General features: G+C 40.1%; 1 protein-coding gene across 5 annotated transcripts in view; it reads right to left on the reverse strand.

The window, feature by feature from the left end:
- LOC130926713 (diacylglycerol kinase beta) overlaps positions 1-24747 on the reverse strand; it is a 273453-nt gene that overhangs the window by 228534 nt on the left and 20172 nt on the right. For all 5 annotated transcript variants that reach the window (XR_009066272.1, XM_057851809.1, XM_057851807.1 and 2 more), the window contains exons 2-4: positions 17999-18109; positions 17764-17925; positions 8870-8946 (exon numbers count right to left, since the gene is read on the reverse strand). Coding sequence is in view for 4 of the 5 variants with exons in the window: in XM_057851809.1 (XP_057707792.1) it covers positions 8870-8946; positions 17764-17830 (144 nt within the window). In the remaining variant the exon portion in view is untranslated. The remainder of the gene's footprint in view (positions 1-8869; positions 8947-17763; positions 17926-17998; positions 18110-24747) is intronic.

Here is a 24747-nt window from a genome sequence, read left to right on the forward strand (position 1 = left end):
TAACTGTCATTGTATTTATAGCCAGTGAGATAAAAGACGGCAGCTAATCTGCTACATCAATTTGCGACCAGAGTAATTTTAAAAATTATGAGCATTCATTAATGCTCATGACAGTGTCATGTCATAGTTATGATTGTCTAATGACAGTCTTATGGCGCCACTGTCAAATAAAGTGTTACCAAATACCATAACTAGTAACTGGCACTGAAACTGGAACAGTAACTGAAGAAATAATTAGCACAGAACATGAATGTTGATTGTTATTTACATCTGTAGCGCTGCAATGCATGCTAGGAGGCAAGTTGGACGACAACAGTGTTTACAGTAGGAGGCAGCAGAGGTTGACTGTCTCCTCCAAAGGAGTAGTGATGGCCAAATGAAGCTTCTTGAAGCAATGAATTTTTGCAGCCAATTGGTTCAAAGCTTCTTGGTGGCTCATTTGGTCAAACGACAGTCTTTTAATGCCACTGTCAAATAAAGCGTTACCGGTTAATATCTTTTGAAGTAAATATCCCATAATACAGTTGAGGACAGCTGCGGTTTATAATCCAGTGCGGCATATTTTTGAACAAATGCCCAGGTGCGCCTTATAGTGTGAAAATTACAGTATGTTAAGTTCCACCACTGGTCCCCACCATATGGTAAAGTCACCACACGAATTGGCAGTCCCCATGAGCTTCTCACCTACACCCATTCCACCGACAGCCGAGCAATTGACGGCAAAGAGCATTCAAATTAGCTCCAGTCAGCTGAAGATTAGTGCGAGACCGCACGTCCGCAGAAGAAGCATGAAAAGTTGCCTGAAAATGGCATTCTGGGCACTTTCAAATTGTTCTGCAAACTTGGTAAAAAGGCATCCAGGATTTTACTTTAGTGTCGCTTTAATAAACTCTATGAAAAAAAAACCACATAGGTGCTGTAATGCATATTTCAATTAAATGTGACTCAACGTCTCCTAAAATAATGTTCATCAAAACATGAAAAGATTTCTTTAGTGCGGACCAAAAAAGGTAAAAAGGATCAGGTTGTGCACCTTAGGATTTGGAATGGAAACTGTGGCTGTGCAGTGGGTTCGGACCCCCGTCACTCATGAGACATCTCTCTTCGACTTGCCGCTGTTGGTTTAACCCCGTCAGCTCCCTTAGAGACCATCGCTGCCACTCTTCTTTCCTTATTTGGTAAAACTCACCAGCAGACTTTAATTTGTCGTGCATCGTGCGATAAGCGCACACGCATACACAGCTGCTACAGAGTGGAAACTAAAGAAGCTGTGGTGATTATTTTCATAGTTGAACCTAACATCAGGTTGTGGAATTGGGCCCTTTTTTTACTAATCAGGAATTCTGAATCTATTCCCATGTCATCAATGGTTGACCCATTTGCAGAGATGTCTTTTTAGAGGTGAACGGCTATTTTGGGGAGCTATCCCACAATACAAGGTGATGTTGTTGCAGTAGCTACGGTTATGAGATACGGACAGAGCTGGGTAGAGTAGCCAAAAATTTTCTCAAGTAAGAGTAGCATTACTTCTACATAATACTACTGAAGTAAAAGTAGTCATCCAAAAATTTACACAAGTACAATTAAAAGTATTTGTTGAAAATAGTACTCAAGTAATAAGTAACATTGCGAGTAACTGCTTACAATGTCTGTTTTTTTTAAAAATATTGGTGTGTGTTTTTTCCAGTGATGGAATGTAACGAAGTAAAACTAACTCGTTACTGTACAGTACATATACAGTAATTATATTTTTGTGTGTCTGTATTTTACTTGATTACAAATTTGAAGTGGTACCTTTTACTTTTACTTCATTACATTATACAGTATGTATCTGTACCTTTTACTCCACTGCTTTCAATTTCGTTTTCATGCTTTCTGGCGCAATCAATAAGCCCCGTGCAAATATACTATTATTGAGCACTAGAGGGAGCAACACGATTACAAGCAAGATTGGGCAGGTGAACAAAATATTGACCAATAAAAACCACACTCTTGGACAGTAGGTGGCGGTATGCACCTGGTATTTGCTTGCAATCCGCCATTAAGTTTTGAAGCTTGTTAAGATTCTGTTTGCATTTCGAGCTTCAAACATCGCGACCTAAGTCCATCGCTAATTTTTTTTCAAATTAAAAATAAATAAATAAATTCAGTATTTTATAGAGATGTCCCGATCCGATCACGTACAGCCTCATATTTTAAACTTTAAAACAAATTATGTCACAATGAAAAAATGTGTGTCTGTAAATAGGTCATGGATATCTACCTCATAACTATCGCTAAATTGTATTTTTTTTTTTTTTTTTTGTTACTGTCACATTTTCCCAGATATTTTAGATGATAATCGATCCAAACAAAGAAAAATTGGAGAAAACAAAAATGTTTAAAAAGGTAAATATTTGAAAAAGAGAATCTCGACCTTTCCTTGATAATCGCGATAGCAGCTGCATTGCCACCCTTCTTATATTACAGTGTTTCACCCATAAAATCCCCATAAAGTCCGACTGTGGCCATTCACAGCTGTGTCTTGCCACTCGGTGATACATGCTACATGGAATTTTTGGATCGAAAAGAGGTAAGTACGAGATTATATCTCGTTAAAATCGTGGCGTCTTAAATTCTGCTCTTTCATGCTCTCACCTAGAGTTAGGGTTTGGCTGTTTAATTTTTTTTTTAAATGCCCTCCGGTTCAACATTTTTTATTCTCCCAGAAAATTGAGATTTTAAGCTTTGATGTATCACACATGGATATAGGACAATTTTGAAATTTGGCCAAATTGGGGGTCTCCGACCGGAAATTCAAGTCACCTGATATATAGTATATAAATAAACATACATGCTTACACGTATATTACATTTTTGCAATGGGAGAAAATGTTTTCTTTTTACTTGTAAAGTAAATTTTAAAGCGAGTATTTTTACTAGGGTACATTTTTTCTTAAATACTTGTACTTTTACTATCACTCAAATTTTTTGCACCTATAGGTGTACTTTTACTTAAGTAAAAAAAAATAAGTATTTCGTCTATTACTGTTTTTTTCTCAGCACACCGTCATCTATATCAGCTGTTATTATTGTACTGTATTATAACCTATTACATTGTTTTTCAACCTATTTTAAGCCAAGGCACACTTTGTTCATGAAAAAACATCCCAAGGCACAACATTACCAACAAATGTAAAAATGAATTTCAGTAGACTATACTGAAAATATAAAGTCGGGTATTGAATAGCAATCAAACAAATAAAACAAAAACAAAACATTTTATAATCATATTTTTACCAACTCAGTGTGACACCTGTACTGGAGTAGTTATCTGCATTCCCGCTGAACGTTAATCAAACTATGTTCAGTTCTTTACATTCTAGCATAAATCCCAGTGAGAAAAAAGCTTTTGCTTATTGCCTCACACCAGAGATTCTCTGAGAGGAAATGGTCTTTGCTTCCTTTTGACCACCATTCAATACATTTTGTCCAATTCTGAGTTAGCTTCTTTCCTTAAAAAAAAAAAAAAAAAAAGTTTTACAATCGCAAAAACTAAACATGTTGACATTTCGTATCATTTTGTTAGTTCTGCATTTGGGATGGGGAAAATAACTATTGAGCATTGTCCTACTGTAGACATGGTAGCTGATATTCTGACAAAGCCTGTAATGAAAGCCAAGCTTGATGGATTTCTATGTTTTCTTTTTGGTGTCTGATGTATTTGACAATAATTACTGTCTTGATCTATCTAAGAGCAAGTGGGGGTGTTGAACACTGTTAAATACCTTTGTTCTTGAATGTGCTCTTGTGCCTAATTGTCTAGGAAGCGTGGGCATAGATGATTTGTGTCAGGTGCTGCTCGTCAATAAATGTCCACTTGCCCTTGGCGTGTGTGTGCAAAATGGTCAAACTTGAACCGAAGGCTACAGTAATTTATTTCCTCTGTATAATGGTTTAGTCGGCTTTCTAGACCCTATTACAATGGCAGCCTCAACAGATGTAGTACTGTAGTCCTTTAGAATACTGTAAAAAGAAACTCAACTCTTGGATCAATTACACAAATAACCATAATGTGATGCTTATTTACTGTACTGTAGGCCTTTGGCAGTTCACACACACACACCTGCACGCAAGTAAACACCCATTCGCACACGTGCGAGCAGACACCCACAAACGTACATGTGCACACGTGCGCACACACACGCACCTACATGCAGGCACTTTACAGAATCGGAATACCCTTTTTCAAAATAAGTTGTAGAATGAATTTGGACTGCTCCCCATGCAAAGAACATCAAATATCACAATTGCTTAAAACAAAAAATAGCTACACAGCAAGTACATTGATAACCCTACTTACGAACGTTTCTACAAGCGTTATTCTCATGTTAAGACACGTTTAAACGGGAAAATATTGCCTCTTGTTAAGGAAAATTTCAAGGATCAAGGGGCAAAAATACTGTTCAATACTTGTAACGGTTAGTAAATAGTTCTTGTATTAAAATAATGTTTCAGTAATTTGTTAAAGGTTAAAGGATACTGTATTTATTGAAAGTTGTCAAATTCATGTTAGGATTATTTGTTGAACACAGTAATTGTTTTTTGGTTACCACTAGTCTCGTGAGATTTGCGTGGCGTGAGTTACAGCGTGAGTTACTGCTCTCGCTACATTCACTCATTAAGCCGCACGCAGCAGCAAAGAGTTGACCAGCTGCATAGAAATAAACAGGTGCTAGCTGCACAAGGTATTTTTGGTATATTTCTGTATGTTGCAATGTGTTTTTAACTTTTATTAATTGGACTATTGTTTTGTAAAGCTTTGTATGCACACGAGTTCGCGTTCAATCAGCCATGAGATTAGCTTCACTTTCTGTTTAGCACGTTACCTTTTTGTTTAAGTATCTAAGCTTTATTTGTATATCTTTTAGTTTTCATTTCACAGAAAAGCAATAAAGTGCCCGTCTTTTGAGAAACCGTGCCCTGCGATGCCATTTTGGAAGCTACAATGCTGTAAAAGATACTGTACGTATGTGCTTCCTGCTTTCTGTTTGTAAATGTTGCGTGGAAAGATCCTGCTGCGCTATTGATCATAATATTTACCATTATGCCTCCGTAATGGGGTTCTGCTCTCCTATTGGGCAATTGTTGATGACGGTGTCATTGTTGATATTAAGGGTACACGTCTAAGCCAAATGAGAACAAGGCTACTCCTGTTTTTGTCTCAGTAAAGTTTGTTTAAGCCCACAGATGCTTCGTTACATTTGTAGCACATTAGAGCATAGGTCTCCTCGCATTTTTGTGTCATGATGAGTGTCACCGTAATACGGTGGCCGAGAGGTGTCAGGCAAAATGCAAAGTCCAAACACTTAAAAAAAAAAAAAAGAAAAATAACACAAACCCCAATTTCAAACGCTTTGCAAAAGAAAAAGGCACGAATGCAAACTGCCACAACACGATTGCAAATTGGCAAAAGAACGAACCCCAATTGCCACAACACGAATGCAAATAGCCACAACACGACCGTAAATAGCCACAACACGACAGCAAATAGCCACAACAGGACAGCAAATAGCCACAACACGACGGCAAATAGCCACAACACGACAGCAGATAGCCACAGCATAACAGCAAGAAGCCACAGCGCAACTCCAATAGGAAGACCCAGAAGTAGACTATATTTCACGGAAGTAGACACAAGGACTACAACTCCTGCCCTCCTCCTGCTACTGCGTAACCACAACTCATCATTAACACATACATGCAGAGATGGAAAACATACTTTTTGCCTTTCATATCCTGAAATTAATTTTGTAACGAGAGGCAATATTTTCCTGTTGAGGTGTGTCTTAACATGAAATTCTGTATGAAGAGACATTTGAAAGTAGAGGTACCAATGTCCATTACTTCACAGAGTTGATAGGCCCCTCCGGAACCAAGTGTCCACTGTGGGGCTAAAGTATCTAACCTTACCGCATCTTAAACATGACTGTAAGAGTAAGACAGGTGGTAAACTCACTTCTCTGCGATATTTGTAACTCAAGAATCCGGCTTTGATGAGTCATACATAATGATGTTGGGAAATCATGTGGGTGTGTGGACACCAGGGGTCGCGTTAACCGGAAATTTTCCGTCGTTGACCGGTTTTTTAAAACGGTGACGGAAAAAACTGAAGTCCGTCAGTCATTTTGACAGGTTGCAATTCACACCCCAGACCACAGGGTGCCACATTAATTACCTATTGTCTCTCTTAATGCATGACATCGTTGGCTATTCTGTCAGAATATTGTAGCGTAACCGGGGTCTGGCGGCGGCACCGTGATTGACACATCAACGCGAGGTTCTTATTGGTGCACCCGGTGTGCCAGCGCGTGATCCAATTGGTGGACTAGATTGCCGCCTGTGTATAGACAAGTTTTCGAGGTACCGGTTTACTTCCTTATGTCTTCCTTCCCCTTCTGTTACCGCCTGTTTACCATTGAAGTCAATGGCGGTGGAATAGAAGTTGGAAGGTCTTTATACAAGATCCCGGGAATGTTATTTTGATGTAGGCGGGTGGAGAACCAAGCCAAGGCCTCCATGCTTCGTACCATGTCGATTTCCAAACCATGGGTGCTCGTACTCGTCATAAGGAGATGGACAAAACTGACAGCTCCTGCAGTCATGCCCCCGCTGTTATGGAAGGTAATGTGCTCTAAAAATACGAAACCTAAAATCTGGCGCATGAAACGACTTGTTGCCTTTGCTATTGATATTACGATGATGATTGTAATTACGAAGTTTAATCATTTTTACAACAACTAGCTTCTGCTACTGCTGCTAGCCGCCTGTTGCTAATCGTGTTTGAATGCACCGCATATATCCAAGTGTTGCAAGTTTTTATTCGTTTGTTTACAGCTGGGAAATGCTGTTATAAAAGAGAAGACAACTTGACTTGTACGTTGATGGACATATATCGAACATATATAGTTTGCGTTCCACAATGATGATGACAGCTCGACTCCCGGGAGAGGCCGAGAGAGGGAGGAATTGTGACAGACGGTGGTTCGCCGAGATCGCCGTGATCCAACTACGAACTTGTGAACGGTAGCATTTTTAAATATATGCTATTGGAGCTGGAATTACCGAAGAGGAGAGCGAGATGGACTGCTGTAATTCGACAAGAAATCGGGGCACCAAACGATCACCACAGACTATGTAGTAGTCATTTTATATCTGGTAAGATGCATTTAATATATATTTAGAAGATTTTGGGCTGACAACCACAATTAAGATCATTGTGTGACGTTGGTGATTGGGGTCTATATGGTTGCCTCTTTTTCTTTGGGAGTGGAGTTGTTTTGTTGGTGTTGTTGGCGGTAAGCAGAGTAAAAAGAGGGAGAAAAATACAACTTCAGTGTCTAATTTTTCGCCGCCAAGCAAGCGTTACAAAATTAAAAATGAATGAAAACTAAATACTATTGAATATGTCATCATTATCATTTTAAAAATTTCAGTGACTGGTAAAAATAGATTATGACCGGATTTTTATGACCCTGTCAGTCAAAATGACAGACAACGAAAATGTCTAGCGCAACCTCTGGTGGACACCATCAGTTTTATGGACTCATTAGTCAAAAAAAAGTATAATACACATTGCCACAATGTAAATAAAACATTGTTGATTTGCTCTTATATTTGGAACGAGACAGAAGACGCTTCCTTAATAACATGTCGCTTTAAGGCAAAGGCTGCTACAGTGCACCGATGACTCATGCATGTGCGCACACAATATTGATGGATGACAGAGAGCAAGGCCAAAGCCACTGTGGCGCCAGGTAAACCCACGTGGACATTAAGTCTGTCTGGTCCACACGGAGCCAAAGGGAGCCCTCATTTAGTTATTGAAGCTTACACAAGGGGGGAAGAAAGAAAATTTTGGAAATCAGAGATCATCGCGATGATACGTTATAAATCCACAAAACAAAACAAAAAATTATAATGTCCTCACTGTAGATAATAAAGTTCACAAAGGAGTCGCCGGAATTGTATGCATGTAAACGCACCCAATGATACAAAAGCTCTCAAAGACAAAATATTTGCCCGACAATGGTCTAACTAAGAGAATTGTTCGCCGTTAGAGGATTGATTCATAGTCAGTCCATTTAGTTGTGTTTGGCAAAAAACCACAAGGTTTTGGTGAACCTCAGTTATAAGGAAAGAGGTCAGAAAAGTTCACTAAAAACTCACATTGATGTTAACCTAGCCACAAATCAAATACAGTCGTACTTTGCGACACAAAAAATTCATTTTACGAAAAGTTTTTTAAAGCTTTTCCGCTTCATATTACGAAAACCATTCATCATACAAAGATTATGAGTACGATTATAAGATAATTCCTGCTCAAAGCGATGCTATAAAGTAACTGCGGTTGACTAAAAATGTAAACAAAGGAATGTACACACGACAATGTGCTACACAATGCTCATGTATATGAAACAAAAGAAGAATAGAACTTACAAGCAATGCTTTATTAAGGAGCAACCAGTGAGATGAAATAGCGAGCAATGGCTGCAGAAGTTAGCTCATCTTTTAGCACTCCGTGTTAGCTATGAGCTTCAGTAGTCATGTGATAACATCTGTAGAATGAGCCTAACAAAATGTTACGCTAAAGCGTCACTTGAGGCTGACAAAGCATTACAAATAAAGACAGGCAATCAGCGGACATGACGGCAAACTTAATGTGGTGTTTTCGTCTAGCTTTAAACGAATTAAGCGATATATTATACGAAAGAATCAGTAATACGAAATCCACTTTGGAACGAATTAATTTCATATCTTGAGGTACCACTGTTCACAATGCAACTTTGAGAAAATTAACAGAAAGAAAGTGACGGGCATGTGGTCACACCTGCTCAGGGTTATATTTGGAGAGCACTCCTTCACCGTGGAACTCCTCGAGAACATCCTTTAACTTCTTTGTGGAGTCTGTGAAGGAAGGAAGAAGAAAAAAAATCACTGTGGTCCAATAAATACTATGAGCAGGCTCTGTTGGAGTACGTATTGGCCAGTGTTGTTTTCGTCAACGATGACGATAACGAAAATATTTAGTAAAGGAGCAGTTTTTTTCATGACGATAATGTCATGATGATGCGCCGAAAATGTGTCTTGGGAGACTAAAACATAACGAGATGGATGCCAGTTGTTGTCTGACGACATGAAAATGAGATGAAAATTTGCCATCGTTTTAGTCATAAATTCACAATGTATGATACTTTCTAATTGTATGTGTAGTTAGAAAACATTTAGTAGCATTTGGTCATGTCACTCATGTGACGTGCAGCGCGCTCCCCACCCCCCTCGCCCCACACACAGGCTCAAGCGTTTGCCCATTCCAGGCTCCTTTCGAGAAACGTGTCAGGTGCTGCTTGGTAAGTTTTTTTTTTCTTATCTTGACTAACCAATGTTGCTTTAGCCTTTTAAAGATCTGTGCTGAGTGATCGTCACACACTAAACTAAGTTGTGGCTAGCAGAGCATTCGCCGTAGCTTTAGCATTTAGCGCGGTGACTCGGTGTCTCCTTAAACTCTTGAATAGTTATGTGCTCATCTGTCATGTTCATTCGAAATTGTTGGAAACCTTTTATTTATTTATTTATTTATTCATGGACTAAAACTTTTGGAGTTCATAGACGAAAAATTTTTGAGAATTGTCGACTAAAACTAGATGAAATTTGTCTGAGTTTTCGTTGACTAAAACTAGACAAAGACAAACCCATTTTGAAATGACTAAAATATGACAAAGACTAATAAGTATATTCGTCTAAAAGATTAAGACTATGACGAAAATTGAAATTGGCTGCCAAAAACAACACTGGTATTGGTATAATATGTTATGACCACCATGTGATAGTCATGTGACTGGAAGTGATCTCTCCAAAATGGTGGCTTTGCTATGTCGCTAAATTCAGGGAAGCAGCAAACATCAAAAAGCTGTTATTTGATACAACAGGTCATTTCAAAGTCATTTGACTGTTCCAATGGTTTGATAACATGTCCTATATCACACTCCATCTGGTCTCAACAAATTTATTCAAGACAGTAATATCAAACCAAGGTTGGAAATATTACTGTGACCCATTTGTCACATAGGGATTTCCGCCTTAAAATAAGGATGTAAAAACGGTGTAATCTATTTGTCACAATAACAAAAAAAATGGTAATAACTCACTCAATCATTTTAGCAGTATCTGGTATACAGGTAGCCCCCGGGTAATGAACGAGTTCCGTTCCTACGCTGACGACGTAACCCGAATTTCCACGTAAATCGGAGTTAACCCTTTCAGTACCCCAAAATACCCTCTAAATCACTAACTATCCAAAACATGTATTATACATCATTGCACTGTCCTCACCAAGTTGTTGGAGCTAAGTCCTAGCTAGACAGCGAGCTAAAATGACGATGTCAGACGTCCGTGTAGTTTGCTTACTTTATTCAGCAGCTTATGACATCATCACTTGCAGAATGAAACTGAAATAAAAATGAAATTAAATCAATTTCATCTTCAATTACAACAATTCAAAGTTACGTAATTAACTAGGTCTCTGTAGGTTGTTACGAATGCCGTCAAATATGCAGGATTAACAACAATAGTCACATGACTCCATTATACCAATCAGACTCAAGCTTGCCATTCTATGAACACGCCGGCCTGTTCAGGAACGTGGCGTCTTTAAAGCACCATGAAAAATTAAGTATTTGACATAGAGCGTTGACGTCAACATGACTCATAACTCATTCTTCCATTTATGATTGCAGGTTGTCCAGGCCCTGATGTAGCAAAACAACACAGAGATGGCTTTCCCGGCTTCATACAAATCAACAATTCTTGATCGCAGGTCTTCAGACAGCTCTTTTGACCAAGCCATGGTGCACATCATACTCTCATCAAGACAAGGTGTGTGTTTTATAGTGGGCAGAGCAGCTTTAAACCACTTATCGGTGATTGGGGACACACCTTGTTTTTTCCCCATTCTGTCATTGTTTGCATGCTATCCTCATTAAAATATGAAAACCTATAAATGTTTGGGTGGTTTTAGTTAAACAGACACTGTTTTTACATCCGTGTGATTTTGTCTAGGATCACATCACATTTGATGGTGATTATATGCAGAAATGTGAGAAATTCCAAAAGGTTCAGATACTTTTTCATACCACTGTAATTCTTTCCTGGTCATGTCTGCATCACCCGCATCTTTCTTCCTTTTTATTGTTTTTTTTTAACCTGTCCTGTTCAGCTGCTTGACACAGAGAATGGGAATCTGAGTGTCCTAATGGTCTGAACTGTTTTAATGTATCACATGGGTGTATTATGTACTCCCATTCTCATTATTTATTGTGTTTGTTTATTAACAGAAGCAGCGAACAGGTAGGGGTTATCGGGGGACAGAAAGGAAAATAGAGGAGAGAAAGACAGAAAAGAAGAACGAACAACAATATGAAATTTATTAAACGCCTACACCAACTATAAATATCAATGAATTTCCGGTGGACACAATGTGGGGGGCCTAATGACCAAGGAAAAAGAGACGAGGCGAGTCAAATTGAGTGATTAGTTGGGGTGGAGCGTACACAAATCAGCAATGTGAGGTTTCGAACCCAGTATTATGTGAATCACTTGGAAGTGTGGATATGTTGACATCCTATTCTATGCTGCTTGAACGCTAATCCTGGCACCAATAGTTTCTCTACTTGAGTGTGTCTAATTGCACCCAGTCATGCGTGAATTCTATCAGACATGTGATAGTTCTGTAGCCAAGTGAAAATAACTGCGGGGGCCGCCCCAGGGCCACATCCCCTCCTCAGCCTATCGGGGAGGTGAGCCAGCGTGGCCCGGAGCTGCGGAAGGAGGGATGGGCCGTGCCATCTCCCCTGCACCCAGGGTGGTCCCAGGCTCTACGCAGGAGGGGGCACTGGTCCCTCAAATAAACGTCTGGCCCCCTCAAATAAAAATTTTAGAAGTGGAGAAAGCACATTTTTAATATACACACAAAATTAATACATTACAAATAGGCAGATTAATCTGCAGTATTGGAAAAAAAAAAACTGCCAAAAAGCGGACACGAGGACGATATAGTATCAGTTCGCTCTCATCTCTCTTTCCCTCTGCTGCATGGTCAGCGCGCGCGCTCGCACAGTAAAGCGCGCACAGCCCCCAGTAAACATCCAATCACTGCTAGTACATAAATGAGCCTAGACGTCGCCAGACAATGTGGTGTCAGGTTTCAGCGTGGCCACGGAGCGGGAAGACTTTGAAGAAGCAGCTACGTTTTCTCAGTCACAACAAGCACAGAAATAAGTCCAGTTAGACTTCACATGACAGACTGGAGACAAATGATGAACTTGGCCCATGAGAAATCCATAACAAATAAATTGGACATGGATGAATTTGTGAGTCTGTGCAAAGAGAAGTAGAAGACCGTTTTTGTAGAGAGGAGTGGAGTTTTTGAACTGTTTGGTTGCGAACAAAAAAAAAAAAAAAAGATAAATTGTTCTCTTCTATATCTGTTGTGTTTTATAAATTACTTTGAGAAGTTTTTTTTTTTTTTTTAATTAATATTCATAAGACCATACCCGTTTCAGTTCTCGGGTTACAATTTATTTGAGAATTATGTCATCCAGTTAAAATATACTGTGTATACAGTATGTTACTATGTTGTTAGTTTATTAAATCTGGATGAAGGATATTTTATTTGTTTTATTGTTCAGTTTCCCCCCTTGACAGATTGCCACCTTATTGTGGCCAGGGGGTTTGCGTGCCTCAGTTACCTTAAGAGCTAACCAGCAGGAGCTTAGTCCTCAGGTGGGACACACAGGTTGGACAGGTCTGAAGGTAGAGGCCTGACTAAATGCAATCCACTTCTCTAGGTTGGGGTGAACACAGCTAACAACCCAATTCAATGAAGAAAACAGTGTTACTATAAGCATGGGGGGGTGCCGGAGCATGATGTGCACGTATGATGCCCCCTAAACATTTCTGACTGCCCCTTCATACAGACCTGCCTACAACCGGCCCCTGCCTCGGACCATCCACGCCCCCAATAACTTCAGGGAAAGGAAAAGAGGACGCTCCCACCACTGGCCGCCCACCCGGCCCCAACAACCACGGCCGCAACACCCCCAACCGACAAGGCATACCACGGGATCCCTACGGCCTTTCTCCTGATCAGCTCGAACATTAGATGAACGGGGAAGTGGTTGTGGTTTGCAAGAAAGTACTGCATGATGAATCAATGAATGAGGAAGTACTGTTTTTCTTGCAAGGCTAGGTTGGCCCGCAACCATGATTCTTTTTATACTAAATGAAAAATGAATTCATATATAAATAGACACTAGAAAATGGTTCTTTACAAACACAAATATTTATATCCAGGGAGTCTTCGGGTTACGATGTCTTCGACCGATGACATCTCCATTTTCGTTACGATGAAGTCCCCTGCACCACAGTTTCTGCTTAACTAGTGCATAGCGCTTATCTGTGTTTGTGCACCGGAATGATCATTGCCTTTTTCGGGTTTTTTTTGTTTTTTTATTTCATAATGGCCCCAAATAAGAAAGCTAGGTCTTCTATGTCCAACTAAAAAAAAAGATAATATAATGTGTTCAGTTATATAGGTCATTTAGATTGTCTTCCCATATGCTCTAAAGATAGAATTGATCCTACCATTATGAAATGAATTATTTTCATTATGTTCGGACTTACATTTACCCCTTTTCACTTGCTAAATGTGCCGCTCCCTTTATTTTCTTCAAACGCACGTTTGATTGGCTGATAACTTGACCCTCTCTACCCCCACACGCACACTCCCACAGTACACAAAATTCAGAATTACGTCGCATGTCAACATGCCCTCCTCCGCTTTGAAGAGGAGGGAGATACTGTATTAAAAGTTTTTTTTGGGCCAGCGACCACTGGAAGTAATAGAGTTGACATTACCATTACGATAAACTGTGAACTTGCTAACCTGAGTAGGGAAGCTGCTTAGGTACAGTCCAAGTGTCCACTTGTAAGTGTTTTCCACTATGTTAACGTTAATCAAACTGTAAGAAGAAATGGATTGTACCAAGGTTTATCCCCTTCTCCCCAGTTTTCATTTTTCTTTTGCTTATGTGTTCTTAAAGCAGCCCAAAGGAGCTTTCATTTTTTGTTGAGTTTGGCTGTGCTTGTGGACAAAACCAGTAATGTTAATCCTGTGAAGGAAGGCTCCATTTTTATTTATTTTTGTTATTCCATGACTAAGAACTTTTTTTGTTATATTTAATTTATTTAGAAAGACAATTTTGCGTGGTACTAAGAAAAATGTTTATTATTAATATTTTTTTTTTTTGCATACTTAAGAGATGATTAACAAGTTTGTATTTCTTATGTACGTTAATATGTGTTCAAATAATGCATTTAAAGTGCATGTGACACGAAAAAGCATGTTTATTTCATAATACACGCTGTATTTTATGCTCCTGAATGATATGGACCGCTTGGATGTGTGTGGAAGTGATCGCTATATTTATTTAGTTTTTTGAATCCCGCGCCATGAAAATGAGTGACTTCTGGCTTCGGTCTTGCATTGAGGAGGAGGGCGCTGTGACGTGTACGGGAGAAGGAGTCCTCTTCACTATACAGCAGTACTGTTGTGTATGAGGACTAAGGATTCAGCTGATTTTGCGGATTAATACGTTTATTTTTCGCATCACGGCAGCCAAACGGCTGCAGAAAAAACTTCCTGTATGAGGGAGAGGCGTGTGCGCCTTTTTGGAGTTTCAAAAGGTTCCCATTCACCATGGATATTGGCCAAAACAAGCCCTACTACTGTGGGACCATTGGACATACAAGGAAGTGAGTTAACATCTTGTTTTGTATTATGTCAAATACGAATACAGTGATTACAAAGTAAACACTACAAACTTTCTTTAAATAAAGGACTACTTACGTTTGATCATTGATAAGCATGTAAAAAGCTCCCCTCATGCACATTAGCTGCACAACAACTACAGCTGCCCTCCTCCAGGGACGGAACTGTAAATTGCTCTCCGCCGGGCGGTTTGTCGATCCGCAAAGACAATCGACAACCCAGTTGTCGTGTCAAATAATCTGGGCTAGTTGTGTGTGATTTTCCGCTTCGAAAACTTTGAAACATCACTCGGTTCGGGTTTGCATGTCGGCTAGCTGTCACGCCTCTTGGTTTGTTTACATTCTCCGAAGACGGGGAAGGGAAATGACATATGTCCAATTTAGGTGTCATAAAATATTGTTCGAGAGGTGCGACAGTAAAGGTGAAGTCGACAGTTTTGACCATTATGGAGTAATTTTGCCATGTCGTCCTGAATAAGTGCATTTTTATGATTTCATATTCAATTTAGCACAAGACTATTATTTGTCATAACCATGCCATTTATTTAGCAATTGGGGAAAATACTTGGATAAAAATAATATACTGTAAAAATATTGAAGTAAAGAAACAGAAACAATGACATTTTGCAGCTCTCTTCGTCGCGTTTTCCTCGTTGTGAATAGTTCCCCCTCGACGGGCTGACTGGTCCTTCTCAAGCCATTTATTTAGCTATTGGGGAAAAAATACTTAGATAAAAAGAATATCCTGTAAAAATATTGGAGTACAGAGACTGAAACAATTACATTTTGCGGCTCTCTTCGTCGCCTTTATCTCGTTCTGAATAATTCCCCCTCAATGGGCTGAATAGTAAAATCGATGAGCCCAGTTTCCCGCTGACGTCATCCACCTGTTGGGGACGCTAGAGCCCTATAATGGTAGGCGTGGCTAACCGGCAGAATAAAAGACTAATTTCTCGTCATCTGCACTTTGCTAAATTGTTGTATATAGTCGAATCGTCTCATTCTAATTCACATAATAATGCTATTTAAGATTTTTTTTCTCCTGTCGTGTGCTCTTTAAATTTGCTAAAATAATCCAGACATTTATTCTGGAAGATTTCAAAATGTGTCTTCAGTAGTTTTTTAAAACAAAGGGTACAATTGAATGGTGTATCACCTGAACCAATACATATTCACTGCAAAAACCTACCTCCTTAAAATAAAAATTAAAAATCCCTTGTTTTCAGTGTAAATCTACAAGAAATAAGGGAAATTATCTGCCAGTGCTTCAAGTACATTTTACTCAGATTTCTTGAAATAAAAATTGCTAGCTGAAAATAACAGACTTATTTGAAACATAAAGTTAGTTTTTTTAATCTTTAAAAAAAAAAAAAAAAAAAAAAAAACATGTCAAAAATGTTCTTAATTCAATAATAGATCTTGTTCAAAACATTATTTGAAAGCATTTTTTCTTGATTTAGGTGAAAAATGACCGACTTTTAGATATATGGGCCTAATAAGAACAAATGGTAATATTTACTCACAGTAAGTGGAAGAATCTGACGTATTTATATGCTAACTAGCCTTTAAAATTCAAAACAAGACGAAAAAAAATATCGACTACATTAAAGAAAAATTATCAAGTTATGATGTTATACCGTAAACTGTGACTGTATTTGCAGTGTGAAAGTACAAATCAATACAGATTTATTTTGCATTAATCATTTAGCCCATCATTTAATTAGGTTCATATTGGTGAGAAATGTAGCCCTGACCGCCGTTCACCCGGACTGTTTGGTCCCGTCCCCAGGAAAAAGTATAGATGCAGTTTATGCTGTTATTTCGTCCCTACCAGTATTGAGACCGAACCTACGCCCTTGGTTCTGGAAGTAGTTTCTTAACTTGAAAATTCTGTAAGCAGAGACGTGTTTTCCATTTTAATGCCCTAATCTGTTCTAAGCCCCAAAAAATTCAGACATAAATCTTTTGTAATGCATAACAATGCATCAAAACATGTAACAAATATGTGTTACTATTACATTATTGCACAATAAACATCAAATCTTAGCTGTGCATTATGTAAAAAACAAAAATAGAGAAAAGAATAAAAGTTAATACATTTATGTAAAGCTGTAGGGACTTGAGGGCCGAATGAAGAGGACACTAGAATACACACATACAATAACAGTAAAGATCCCTCTTAGCCAATTAGATGCCAGAAATGCTAGGCAATAGACAATGGCAGAGCAGCTACGTATAAGTATGTTATGTTCAGTAAACTTTTTGAGCAGCGAGTACCAGCCATACTGTATTTTTCCTTTCGTATCTTGATTTTTTTTTCTTAACAGGAGGCAATGTTTTCCAAATAAGGCATGTCTCAACCTGAAAATTATGTGTGTACAGACGTTCTTAAGTAGAGGTACAACTGTACATAGATGATTACATTTTTTTTTTTTTTTAAATACCGGTTGTGGCTAAGCTCAGGTATTTTAATATATTTTGAAATGAAAGTGAAATTCTGCATGGTTTGAAGAAACACACAGGAATTTTATTTTGTGTTTGCATCTAATGCTCTTTTGAAAGTGCAATCTTAGCAAGCCTTTCTTTTTACATATCCTAAAATTTATTCTGCAACGCATAAAATGTTCCAAATCCGATGACTCGATTATTCAAAACTAACTAGTTGATAGATTAATCTACTACTAGAGTAATTGATAGTTGCAGCCTTCATGGTATGTACAGCATCTTATATTTTCATTTTAAACTGAATCGTTCATTTTGACTTTAACGGCAATCCTATTTACACGGAAATGTTGCCAGCATTGGAACAAAACTCATAACTTGAGGACTCCCTGTATACCGTACTTAGTGTATACATAGAGCAGATAGGATTGTGTGATTGTACTTATAAATACTTACATTCACTGTAGTGTTGCAACTGGTTGAACTCAGCTGGGCTCAGACAGACCCAGCTCCCGTCTCCCATAATTCCTTAATTTGATGGGGTCAGGGTTCACCAAAAACACGCTAGATAGTTCATTTCAGGTCAGTTGACGATAAAGTGTGATTCATCATCTTGCCCTGGAGGGGAGTTATTGTCACTGAATCTTTTGAAAAACTTTGAAATCGAAAATATGATGAAAGAAATATCCACCATGAAGAGGAGGATGTGTCAGGATGAGGTCATCACTGATGTAAATTGTCGGATTGTCATTTCAGCGAGGGTGTCCTCATGACTCAGCAGAAAAGGCCTCCATGTTCACACCTGCACACAAATACATTTCTTTATGTACTTTTGTTAATAAAGCATGCTTTGACAAATATACAGTATAAAAATCCTCATCAGTCCAGCTGTATACAGACCACCACATTAAACATAATTACGTTTTTTTTTTTTAACCTGTCCTGTTCAGTTGCTTTACATGAAAAATGGGAATCTGAGTGTCTTATTGGCCTGAGCAGTTTTAATGTGTCACATGAGCATATGATATACTCCCATTGCGAATATTCATTGTGTTTTCTTCATTAGGAGAATGCAGTGAGCAGGAAGGTGTTATAGGGGGACAGAAAGGAAAACAGAAAGGAGAGAGAAGAAAACAACAACAAGAAATACATTCAACGCCTACACCAACTATGAATATAGTTGTGCTATTGTTAGCTAATTGTATTTCTGGTGGACACCATGTGGGGGGCCTAAAGACCGAGGAGAAAAAGGAGGAGGGGAGGGTCAGAAAGAGACGTGATTAGGTGAGGTGTAGTGTACACGAATCAGCAATGTAAGGAGTAGAACCCAGTATTATGTGAATTGCTTGTAAGTGTGGATATGTTGGCATCATTATTCTATGCTGCCTGATCGCTAATCCTGGCTGTGATAGTTTTTCTAATTGAGTATGTCTTATTGCACCCAATCATGCGTGAATCCCATCGGACGGTGACAGTCCTGCAGGCAAATGGAAATGCTGCGCGGGGCCGCCCAAGGGCCACTGCCCTTCCCTGGCCAATCGGGGGGGGTGAGCGAGTGCAGCCCATTCCTCCTCTCGCAGCTCCAGCAAGAGGGCCGCCGCCATTGCCCCTGGGACCCAGTGTGGTCCCCCAGACCATCTGCACCCCCATTAGGTGGCCTTCAGGGGAGGAATGAGGGGACGCGCCACGTCCGCCCACCAGCCAACACGGCAACCCCCCAACCAAGACGGCACACCTCGGGACCCCCACGGCCCACTCGGCCCGAAGCAGGACAGGGTCACCCTGCCGACCCACCGGCACTCAGCCAGCAACCCCCACTGGAGCCCAAGGACTATACCCGGGCACAGAAAAGAGGGGAAAAGCAGAAAAGTGTAGACAAGCTGTGGCGGGGTGGCGTGGAACCGGAGCCCCACCCCACCCCTGCAACTTGCAGCCCAGACAAAGAGGAGGCCACACCCCGGGAGCCACGCCATAAAGAAAAGTGTTGGACCCACCTCCCGTCCTATTACTGTGGCTGCCAGGTGCCCAACTGGCAGCCATTACCCAGCACCATGATGGGATTGTGTGGGGGAAAAAATAATATCATAAAGATTACCGTAATTTTTGGACTATAGGCCGCTACTTTTTTCCTTCATTTTGATTCATGTGGCTTATAGTCCAGTGCGGCTTATTTGTTGATTTATTTTATTAGGAACACTTTATTTGACAGGGGCGTCATAAGACTGTCATAATTATGACATGACACTATCATGGGCATTATTGGATGCTTATGTCATTAAGTGTCATCTGGCAAATTCTGTCACAAACTCTATTTATGTCCAGTTTGTTTATCTTTTACATTCATTCAAAAGTGAGATCATATGCCGGATAACACTAAATGACATCTGTTATAAGCATTCATTAATGGTCAGGACAGTGTCATGCCATAATTATGATTGTCTAATGACAGCGTTATGGCACCACTGTCAAATAAAGTGTTAGGAAATACTATAACTAGAACTTAATATAGCAACTGGAACAGTAACTGAAGAAATAATTATCAGAGAACATGAATTTTGATTGTTATTTACATCAGTAGCGCTGCAGTGTATCCTAGGAGGTATGTTGGATGACAGTGTTGACAGCAGGTGGCAGCGGAGGTTGCCTGTCTCCACCAAGGGAGCAGCGATGGCCAAATACAGCTTCTTGAAGCAATAAAGCTTTGTAGCCAAGTTGGTTCAAAGTTCATGGTGGTTCATTTGGTCTTATGACAGTTGTATGATGCAGCTGTTAAATTATTAGTAAGTGTTACCGGTTAATATCTTTTGGTGTAAATATCCCATAATACAGAGAGGACAGCTGCGGTTTGCAGTCCAGTGCGGCTTATCAAATGCCGTTTTCGTGTCAAATATGGTGGGAAAATTAGGGTATTTAGATTTATTAATGGTAAGGCATACAGAGGACATCCTGTTAGTCTTAAACACTTTTTTTTTTTTTTTTTTTTTAGTCATTTATAACCATTTGAACTACTTTTCCATACACACAACACACATACTGTATTACATCTCAACAAATGAAACATGCATTTGCCATGAACTCAATTTTCCTCAAATCGAAGTGAACATGCATGTGTTGTTGCGTAAAGAGACAAAAGGAGGATCCCTGTATCAGTGTGCGTGTGCTTATGTACTGGGGGCCTCCCTCCGCCGGTGCAGAGAGAGATTCTGTTTTGCTGCGTTGGTTGCTCGGCAACCTTGACGTCACTGCAGTGCAAAGAGAAACACCGCGACGGAAACAGATGAATGCATGAAGGACACTTGACTTACTATCAGTGATTGCTATCTGCCTCTGTTTTAGTACACTCTCCTCATACGAGTATAATTAGTGATCACAATATTAGCTACACCAATACGATCAGATGGCATCCAATACAAGATCCCTGACAACAATAACAAAGTGGACTTTTGACTGACAGTGTCACAGACTGCAATAGCTTTTACAATATACTAGTAGAGTAATGTATTGTATGTGGGTGTAATTTGCTCTGTGGCTGAGTATTGTACCCCAGACCCTGACACAGAGGCAACCAACCCTAAATTTGGAGTTTGCACACCTTCAGCAGAACGCCTTGTAATAATCTACCACAATAGATCCGGCAGCACAAATCTCGACTGTATTTAAATCAGTGCAAATAAGAGCAAGAGCAGATGAACAGAAGACCTCCCACCTAGAAAAATAATACTGCATGCCAGTATAAAATGTAAACTGTAATATATATATATATATATATATATATATATATATATATATATATATATATATATATATATATATATATATTAGTCATGCTAACTTAAGAGTTTAAAGTGACACTCCAGTCATTTTGTTGATTTGTTTCTAAATATACAAAATATGTTTGAATTGCTAAAAACATGCATATGCTAAGAACTATTGAGTGCTGATTTTTTCAGTTGTAGCAAGAAACTCTTTTATGTCTCTTCACCTGACAAGATTTTTTGGGCAGGCCCAGAACCATGTAGAAAGAGTTGTGACACTCCCATAGGCACTGCTTAATTTGTAAATCATAAGGTGCCGGGACAGAAAGTACATATAACAGCGCAGGAATGACGAGACGGGCACAGGTCCTGGAAAATACGCAGAAAACGGTGCTGAAAACAACATGCAAATGCCCACTTGCCATGCTGTGGGACTTACAAGCCTCAATTTCAGATAATATCCATGGTATAGACAACAATCGAGAGGTGCTGGATCTGCCCAAATAGGTCTCGAATGCAGGGATGCCAAAATCAAGAGGTGCCGGATCTTGTTCCGGCAATATCCGGCACAAATTAACCCCTTGGATCCAGTACATGATTTTACTTCCGGTTACTTCCGGGTAATGGAGCCTCGAATAGTTCCAAACATGGCTTTGACGAGGGCGAACCCCATTCATTTGAATGGCTGACTGTCAAGTATATTTGGGTGTAAGTTGATTAGAAAACAACCTATTTACTGTATATAACTGCATTTTCTCAGAGGCACTTTATGATGTATGAGTATAGTATGAAAAAAAAAACTTTTTATCTTGTTGGATGAGCGATTTGCTCCTACTTTTTAAGCTGACTGCTAACTGGGAAGGTATCGCCAGGGATAAATTAAGTTACTACCTCTTTTTAATTGTCAACTCTTTAGACGCACTCTGTGACACATACACTTACGTATCTGTGTTTGTAATAGAAAACCGGCTTTCACATGCTTGTTAGCTCGATTCTGTAAGCTTTGAGGTTATCACCTTCATCGAAGAGTACCAAGTTAATGTATGACAACTTGTATTCATTATATCAAAATGTTCGACATTATTATAGTTTAGATATTTGTATAGATTGAAAAGTGATGTCAACAAATAATAGACACAAAATTATAATAGAAATTACTTTAATGTACTTATTATTTTCTTAGCTCAGACGTTACATTATTCTGATGCACATCATGCTGCAGCTTGTGCTGGAGCCTTCTTATGGTGACTGCTGGCTACGACTGCCGGCTGTGGCCACTGAGCCTCTTTTAAATGGCAAAAACAAAAAAAAGGGTTTCAATTTCATGTTTTGACGGCTGACCATTGACATCCTTTTTTTTCTGCTGCTCTTGGAAACCAGTGGTTTCCACTCCACCTGACCTACAGTTGTGGTCAAAAGTTTACATACACTTGTGAAGAACAATGTCATGGCTCTATTGAGTTTCCAGTTATTTCTACAACTCTGATTTTTCACAAATAGAGTGATTAGAACAGATACTTCTTTGTCACAAAAAACCATTCCTGAAGTTTGGTTCTTTTATGACTTTATTATGGGTGAACAGAAAAAAGTGATCAAATCTGCTGGGTCAAAAATATACATACAGCAGCGCTAATATTTGGTAACATGTCCTTTGGCCATTTTCACTTCAATTAGGCGCTTTTGGTAGCCATCCACAAGCTTCTGGCAAGCGTCTGGTTGAATCTTTGACCACTCCTCTTGACAGAATTGGTGCAGTTCAGTTAAATTTGATGGCTTTCTGACATGGACTTGTTTCTTCAGCATTGTCCAAAAGTTCAAGTCAGGACTTTGGGAAGACCATTCGAAAACCTTAATTCTAGCCTGATTTAGCCATTCCATTACCACGTTTGGTGTGTGTTTGGGGTCATGGTCCTGTTGGAACACCCAACTGCGCCCAAGACCCAATCTTCGGGCTGATGACGTTAGGTTATCTTGAAGAATTTGAAGGTAATCCTCCTTCTTCATTATCCCATTTACTCTCTGTAAAGCACCAGTTCCATTGGCAGCAAAACAGCCCCACAGCATAATACTACCACCTCTGTGCTTGACGGTAGGCATGGTGTACTTGGGGTTAAAGGCCTCACCTTTTCTCCTCCAAACATATTGCTGGGCATTGTGGCCAAACAGCTCGATTTTTGTTTCGTCTGAGCACAGAACTTTCCTCCAGAAGGTCTTATCTTTGTCAATGTGATCAGCAGCAAACTTCAGTCGAGCCTTAAGGTGCCGCTTTTGGAGCAAGGGCTTCCTTCTTGCACGGCAGCCTCTCAGTCCATGGAGATGCAAAACACGCTTGACTGTGGACACTGACACCTGTGTTCCAGCAGCTTCTAATTCTTGGCAGATCTGCTTTTTGGTGATTCTCGGTTGAATCTTCACCCTCCTGACCAATTTTCTCTCAGCAGCAGGTGATAGCTTGCGTTTTCTTCCTGATCGGGGCAGTGACAAAACAGTGCCATGCACTTTATACTTACAAACAATTGTTTGCACTGTTGCTCTTGGGACCTGCAGCTGCTTTGAAATGGCCCCAAGTGACTTTCTTGACTTGTTCAAGTCAATGATTGTTCAAGTCAATAATCACTCACAAGAAATTGCTAATTCGTGCTGCTTTTTGACCCAGCAGATTTAATCACTTTTTCTGTCAACCCATAATAAAGTCATAAAAGAACCAAACTTCATGAATGTTTTTTGTGACAAAGAAGTATCTGTTCCAATCACTCTATCGGAGAAAAATCAGAGTTGTAGAAATAACTGGAAACTCATGAGAGCCATGACTGTTAGGTTTCGGGCTGAGCGGGAGACCCAAACGCAGAGAAGGAAGGCAGGGTGGCAGTGACATCAATTGTTTATTGCTGTATGTGGAGGCAGTCTTTGTCCAGATAGTCAGGCGGGCAGTTGGTGTGTAAGCAGGTGAGCTGTGAAGTCAGGTGAGCAATGCAGGATCTGTGAACAAAGGTAAAATGAGCTGAAGCAAGGCAATACAGATTACTAGAAGTATCAAGGGCTCGTGTCACAAACTCTTCGAGAGGAGATGTTGATATGGCGATGAAGTGAGGCCAGGGACTGGCTTAAGTAGGCTGTTGATGACGATTGACTGCACCTGGTCCCAGGCTCACCCATCTGTCCAATCCTGCAATCAAGACACACACACACAAGGGAGAGGAGCAGGGCTCAAGGAGCAGGGGCCCTAACAGTACCCCCCCTCCTACAGGCGCCACCTGGCGCACGAGCCAGACGACCAGGTCGCGGATAAGGGACCGAAACAGCACATGGCGGGCGGGGACCCAGCTGCGCTCCTCAGGCCCGTAACCCTCCCAGTCCACCAAGTACTGGAGGCCCCGACCTCGCCGGCGGACGTCCAGCAGCCTCCGGACAGTGAAGGCGGGATGCCCATCGATGAGCCGGGGAGGAGGAGGAGCTGGTACTGAAGGAGACAGCGGACTGGATGAGACTGGCTTTATTTGGGACACATGGAATGTGGGGTGGACTCGAAGAGAGGCAGGAAGCTTGAGGCGGACAGCGCTTGGGTTTACAATTGCCACGATTTCGTACGTGCCCACAAAACGCGGCGACAGTTTTCTGGACTCCACCTTGAGGGGGAGGTTACGGGCATTGAGCCAGACCTGCTGTCCGACGTTGTAGGTGGGCG

The sequence above is a fragment of the Corythoichthys intestinalis genome, chromosome 12 (assembly GCF_030265065.1).
Source record: "Corythoichthys intestinalis isolate RoL2023-P3 chromosome 12, ASM3026506v1, whole genome shotgun sequence".
Classification (NCBI taxonomy): Eukaryota; Metazoa; Chordata; class Actinopteri; order Syngnathiformes; family Syngnathidae; genus Corythoichthys; species Corythoichthys intestinalis.